The sequence below is a fragment of the Prionailurus bengalensis genome, chromosome B4, assembly GCF_016509475.1.
Source record: "Prionailurus bengalensis isolate Pbe53 chromosome B4, Fcat_Pben_1.1_paternal_pri, whole genome shotgun sequence".
In the NCBI taxonomy this organism is placed as follows: Eukaryota; Metazoa; Chordata; class Mammalia; order Carnivora; family Felidae; genus Prionailurus; species Prionailurus bengalensis.
Genome location: NC_057358.1, coordinates 82,389,650 through 82,395,881, shown reverse-complemented (window position 1 = coordinate 82,395,881; position 6,232 = coordinate 82,389,650). Strand labels below are relative to the sequence as shown.

Sequence of the window (6,232 nt, the reverse complement as noted above, 5' to 3'; positions counted from 1 at the left end):
TATCCCAGTACCAGTGCACCTCCCTCCTGCAATATGCTCACGCGCCAGCCTCAAGAAGTCCCCAAAGTCATAATCTTTTCTTTTTTCGGAGTTGTGTCTTAAACAGATACTTTATTGATGTGTTTAGAAAAGTGGAACTATAAAGGGGCAGGATTGCACCTCTCACGACCCCTGGCAACCAGAAAGTCAGTAGAAAGTTGCATATACATTTTTGTACACATATCCACACACATTCTCTGAAGACTCCTAAGAGGAAAAGCAAAATAAAGTGATGGTAAACACTAGAAGTGGAGGTGGGGTAGGAGAAGAGTGCTTGTTTACAGAAATTTCCCCACTTCTAGCTTCCATCTTCAACAGCTCTCAACTTCTGGCATAATAGGGATATGTAACATAGTGTCAAAGGAGAGCTGGTGTCTGGGTGGAAATGTGCAATGTGCATATCTGTGTGTGGTTTAGGAAGGCATAGTATAGGGTTGTGATCCAAGAAGTGGAGGTGGAAGGAAAGGTTTTCCTGTGGTAACAAGGCAAAAGGATGTGTGTGGAAAGGGGTTGAGATGATGATTCTGGGGAGTAGGTAATTCCATTTCACCTTCTTATGGGGCGACATGGACATGGACACGGTGCCAGGCATTGCTGAGCACACCTCGCAGGTTCCAGATTGGGGCCACGGTGTCTGGTTGCACATTGTAGCTGTCATCTACAGCTTTACAAACAATGTTCAATTCCTTTCTCCCAGCCGGCACAGGGGCTTGCAGCTGCCATAGTCGCCAGGCCCAGGCCTTTCTGGGACGCTGTTCCTCTCCATCCAGCTCTGCCACGTGCCAGGTTAGACCCCCATCCAGAGACACATCCACCCTGACCACAGCCCTCCCACCACCACTCCATGCATAGCCCTTGATAGTCACCTCCCCTGATTGTACTGTCTCCCCATCCTTGGGTTCTGTGATGGCTGACTGGACAGGAAGTTCCTGAATAGAAGGAGCGGAGTCAAAATCTACTGTGTCCCAGTCCACAGATGGAGAGAAACCTTTATAATCCCGCCGCTGCCAGTGACTGTAACTTTCCTCTGGTTCCACACTCACTTTGCCCAGCCATTTGACATGGCGGGCACCCACCACACCAGGAACAACCACTCGCACAGGGAAGCCATGGTCACGAGGCAGAGGCTGCCCATTCATCTCGTATGCCAGCAGGACCTCAGCTTCAGGATCCATGGCCCGAGCCAGAGGGATGGATGCTCCATAGGCAGTCCCTGTGGGGTCTGAATCCAGTCCCTCAAAGCAGACGTGGGCCTCAGTTTCAGAGAGTTGGTGACCAGCCTTGGCTAACACATCACAAAGGCGTGCCCCAGCCCAGCGTGCAGTGCTAATGGCCCCGATATTCCACTCCAGACCTCTCACTTCTTTGAACTGAGTCATTTCAGAGCGCCGGTTGCCAGCACACTGCAGAGTTACAGTGATCTCGTGTTTGGGGAACTTGTACAAGTCATCCAGGGATAGGCACAGTGACTGACCCCCAGGTGGCCCTACTACATGCAGACGATAGGTTTCTGGGTCCAGGTTAGGTACAGGCAGATGGTTCCGGGTGAAGAAGATAGGGTTAGGTGTGATATAGTTTTCCGTCAGCAGTTCAGGGGGGGGCTCTGCATTAAAGGGGCGCTGGCTGTTGACCTTCAGGGCTGGGTGACGTACGGGATCATCAATGTAGGGGTCAGAGGTCTTCAAGGTGGAAGGTACCTTGTCTTCAGGGCTCAGCTCCCCAATCTTGTACTGAGCCAGCATCTCACGCACATGGGGCTGGTTATGAACAGCATAGAGGGCCCAGAAGGGCTCTAGAGGACCCCCTGCTGCTAGCATCAGCTTTGATGGCCCCCCAGGGTGTAAGTCCACAAATTCTGTAACATCAAACACCTCACAGCCCAGAGTCACCCAGATCCTAGTCTCAGGGCTGCTGTGAGATCTCACTTCCTCTCTTGTGTATACATGTGGTGACTCCTGAGTAGCCTGCAGACAACGCAGGGGTAAGGCAAAAAGAAACATAAACAGTAAGAAGGAATCACTCTTGCTTACCCTGACCCAAACCATAAAGTCATGGCCACTGTGAAAGAGAGGTAGCAGATTTCATCTTTACTCTGCATGAAGACAGTATCACCATGGGCTCTGTGGTAATAGCCTGGGTTGCCTGGGGAGCTTATTAGGGCCCCCTTGTTCTGACAGTGAAGTCCCTTTCTTCCCCACTTACCCTACACCGGCGGTCATGATAGGCCAACACTGCACCCAGGCCTAGCAGAGTCCCCATGACTTTCCATCCCCCGGTGCTGGAGTTATCACCAGAGAAGGCAAGGCTGGGGCACTGGGGCTGAAGTGAATCATCTGTAGAGCAAGCCCGAATATAGAGCCTTGAGGGGGCTGACTTGAGTCTGGAAGAGAGAGAGGTCCTCTTAGCAGCACACTCCTGATCATAGGAAAGGGACAGTGAAGGCCTGAGGTTTACCAGGTTGGCCATTGGTTCCTTCAGTTGGGACTTAAGTTTCTCCAGGGTTGAGTGGAACAAGCAGGTGAGATATGGCTTTCCCTTTCCTCCTTAGTATCCAGTATTTCAACTATCTTATCTGGTAGATAAATGTCATAAAGATACTGGGGGTGGGGAATATGGGCTGAGACACAAGTTCTAGGATGCGATGGCCTACCTGCAGGCCTGTCGGAGATGGGGGATCACAGCCCTGTGCAGCAGCATTGTGACAGACCTGTGGGAAAAAGATTCCAGGATCAAGATAAGGAGTTCTGGGAAGGGATGATATTAGTGAAACTTGAGGAAATGAGTGGAAGAAGACACAGAGGTCAGCAAGGTGCTCTCTGGGCAAATGAAGAGACTTTTTCTGTGGTAATGAGGCCAAAGGAAGGGACTATGTGTGGGGGGAGGTCCAAATGGGTCCTTAGAGAAAACATAAAGGACTTCAAAGAGACTGTGCTGACAGGATGGAAGGGAATGAGGCAGTGGGTAGGGGGCTTCTAGAATCACCATCCTCCATTCTCTATCCACTACAGAGACCAATGTTCAGGGCCAAGGGCCTAAAGGTCAGAAGCCAAAATGTCGACTGTCCAGTTTACTGGTTTATTATTTCCAAAGTCAGCAGAGGACAAATGAGAGGCAGACCAACTTAGGGACAAAAACATGAAAAAGGCAATGGCAGCCTAACAGGGTGAACCAGCTCAGATTCTGGGGAGTCAAACTGTTTTGGGTTTGTGAAATGAGCCTTACCATTAACCAGCCCCATTTCCTGGGCAAAATACCAACTCTCTCAGAACTTATGTCCTCATCTATGAAATGAGATCTACCTAGCAGGGCGGCTGTGAGGAGCAAACACACAATAACATGGTTTTTGAAGGCCTTTCAGTCCCTTCCTTTCCTTCTACCAACCTTAGGAAAAAAGAAAATTGAACCTGGCTGGGAACTGGACTCCAACCTAGGGTTCTCACCCCTACCTTGTCTATGCCATTCCCGTGAACTCAGCAAATGGAGAAGTTAATGGCTTTGGTGTCAGGGAGTGGGCTAAAGAAGTAATTTTTCCCCTCTCTGCCCTGCAGCAGTTCGTTCCTCACAGCATTGAGCAGCTCACTGACCCCAGGAAGGCCGAATCCAGGAAGAGTAAGAAGAGTCCCAATTGCTGGTGAAATGCTAAAAAGGGGGCAGGCCGAGAAACTGTGAAGGAGATAGGAACAGGAGCAGTCTGCATTTTACTCCTGGGCCATGGGATCCTCACTCTCCCTCCCACCTGCCCTCAGTCCCAGCAGCCCACTTGAACCAGACGGGAGTGGTCCAAGTAGGACTGACTTGCGGGTAAACTTGGTAAACCCAGTGTCCCAGGTTTGGGAGAAGCAGCCTTCTGCTCCAAAACAGACGCCACCTCCCTTTTGCGGGTGGTGACGCCTCACCCCCCGGGGAGCACTTTAGGTAGGAGGATATGTCCAACTCCAGAGCACAAGCACCCAGTCCAATGCCATTGCCCAGCAGCTGGTACAAGAGTGTCTCGTAGCAACACACTGCGCTCCTAAGAGGAGCAGCGGGAGTGGAGGTGGTACTGGGTTTTTGTTCGAACCCATGGGGTTCGGAGCACCCCCGGGTCCCAAGGCCCTGGCCATCTCCCAGGTTACCAGTCGTTCCTCCTCCTCCTCCTCTTCCCACTCCCAGTCCCCAGCCCCCTTACCGGGTTCGGGTTCGGCGTCCGGCGTCGGCAGGGTGGCTGGCTTACCCGCCCAGCTCCCAGAGACTGCTGGCGAAGGGGCGGGGCCAGCATCGTGACGTTGGGGGCCGAGTGAAGGAGCACTCTCGCCTTTCTGTTCATCCCCCAGCTATTGGCTGGCCGCGCGCCTGCAAGCTGCTGTGCCCGCCTTCTGGAGGCAGAGGCAGGAGGGGTGCCACGAGGGCTCGGAGCTAAGACTGGCTGTTTTTTGTTTCCAATCCCCGCTCGACAAGAAATGGGACTCTCACTGTTGTCCAGAACTGGGCAGTGGAAGGTGACGAGGACTCCAAAGCTTGGGCGGAGAGGTGGGAGGTTTTGAGACGCCCCCGCCCTGCCCCTACGGCTGTGACACAAGGTGCGTTCACTGAGAAGGCCTGGGAATCCAGCGGGCAGTCTCCCGGCCGTGAGCTCCACCTCTACCCTGTTTTTGACAAACATCTGTGTTGCAACTAAAACAGCCCAGTTTGCCTTTTAGTGAAAACAAGGTCAAGCGCTCAATTCTCTTATATCCAAGAATAAATACAGAAACGAAGCTTAAATAGTGGTTCAAAGACTAGTTCCCTTGGACATGTCTATTTTCTTCCCAAAGTATAGAACAATACAAATACCGACTTTTTTTAGTTAAGCCAATTAAAAAATCATTGTCATAACTAGAACAATATTTTAATACCCCCAAGTATAAAGATTATAATCGCTCATAATCACACAGTGGAGAGCACTAAGAATACGTTTGCCATTATCCTTTCATCCTTTGGTGCAGTACACAGTTTGTTATTGGCTGGCTGTGAACTTGAGGCGAACGTATCCACACTGCCCTCTAGAGGCCAAAAGGTTGAACTACAACCTTACTAAGTGAAGGTCTTCATCTTTAATTTTGGAAGATCATTTCCTCTCCCTTTCTGCTCTCCTAAAGTGAACTAGAGCTTTTGTCAAGAATCATTGAGCCCTGGGGGGAGTACTAAGAGACAGAAGGAAAGGGGAATCGGCAGTGAAAAGGTGAGTTTGGCCCTGAGGGTTTTGGAAATTCCAGCTCAACCGTGTTCAATTAAATCATTGGAGAGGTCTGATGCCCAACCTATCCTACCAGCCTTGAAAATTGGGCTCAGCCCAAGAATACAGAGAAATCAGTTAGGGACTGTCTGAGGATAAGACTTCTCCATAATAACAGTGTCATCTTGTGTGCTCCACACATACTTTACACAATTGACCTTTGAACCTCAACTTTTCTTCATTTTACAGAAGAAACGGAGGCAGAGAGCAGTTAAGTACCTAGGTCAAGGCCACAGCTGATAAATTGGTAGATGGGATTGTAATGCCAGCTCTGTCTGGAACCAGTCCTTCTTCCTGTACTTCTGCAACCATACCTGATCTTTCTCTGTGTCATTCTCTCCCACCCACCTCCATTTAGACCGTGATGGACTGAACGGCTTCAAGTACAGTAGCAAACAAGAGCAGATCTAGGATAAATTTTCCTGTTGGGGTGGAAATGATCAATTAAAAATACAAATTTAGTGCTTTCTTTAACCTTCTTTAGGTCACGGACCCCTCTAAGATACTAGCAAGGCAAGCAAGGCACACTTTCCCTGGAGAAATGCACATAAACTTTTGCAGAATACTTCAAAGGATTCACAAATACCTTTCCTTCCAGTCTCATCAATTGTTTGCCCAGAGGTCCACAGACCACACCCCCTACCCCACCCTGCCCAATATGTATTAAGAGGTCTATAAAAATAAGTTACGTCAGATTTGATGAGCTCTCTAGTGGCTTGGGAATAGGAGTGATTAAACAGCAATAAAGCGAATATTTTCCAAATTGGGCTATCTCACTATTCAAGAAAGATTAAAGGGAACTTATAAGGAAGTACGATGACGTAGGAGAGGGTATATTTCTGATTCACGAAAACACTGAATGCCCTTTCTTCCAAATTTCTAGTATCAAATAGCAAAAAAAAAAAAAAAAAAAAAAAGAAGAGAAAAAAAAAAAGAAAA

At 49.3% G+C, this 6,232-nt stretch overlaps 1 protein-coding gene across 3 annotated transcripts; it reads right to left on the bottom strand.

Annotated features, from left to right (window-relative positions):
- Nucleotides 1–91: 91 nt before the first annotated feature.
- SUOX (sulfite oxidase) lies at nucleotides 92–6,194 on the bottom strand. 3 transcript variants are annotated; one of them, XM_043564379.1, is made up of 4 exons: nucleotides 4,208–6,192; nucleotides 2,690–2,746; nucleotides 2,242–2,419; nucleotides 92–2,003 (listed from the first exon to the last, which is right to left on the bottom strand). In XM_043564379.1, the coding sequence occupies exons 2-4, from the start codon at nucleotides 2,734–2,736 to the stop codon at nucleotides 594–596; spliced, it is 1,635 nt and encodes a 544-aa protein (XP_043420314.1). In that variant the 5' UTR covers nucleotides 2,737–2,746; nucleotides 4,208–6,192; the 3' UTR covers nucleotides 92–593. The 3 variants fall into 3 exon arrangements, with proteins under 3 accessions (XP_043420314.1, XP_043420315.1, XP_043420313.1); XM_043564380.1 differs by lacking the exon at nucleotides 4,208–6,192 and adding an exon at nucleotides 3,486–4,166; XM_043564378.1 differs by lacking the exon at nucleotides 2,242–2,419 and having other exon boundaries at nucleotides 4,208–6,194.
- Nucleotides 6,195–6,232: the final 38 nt, after the last annotated feature.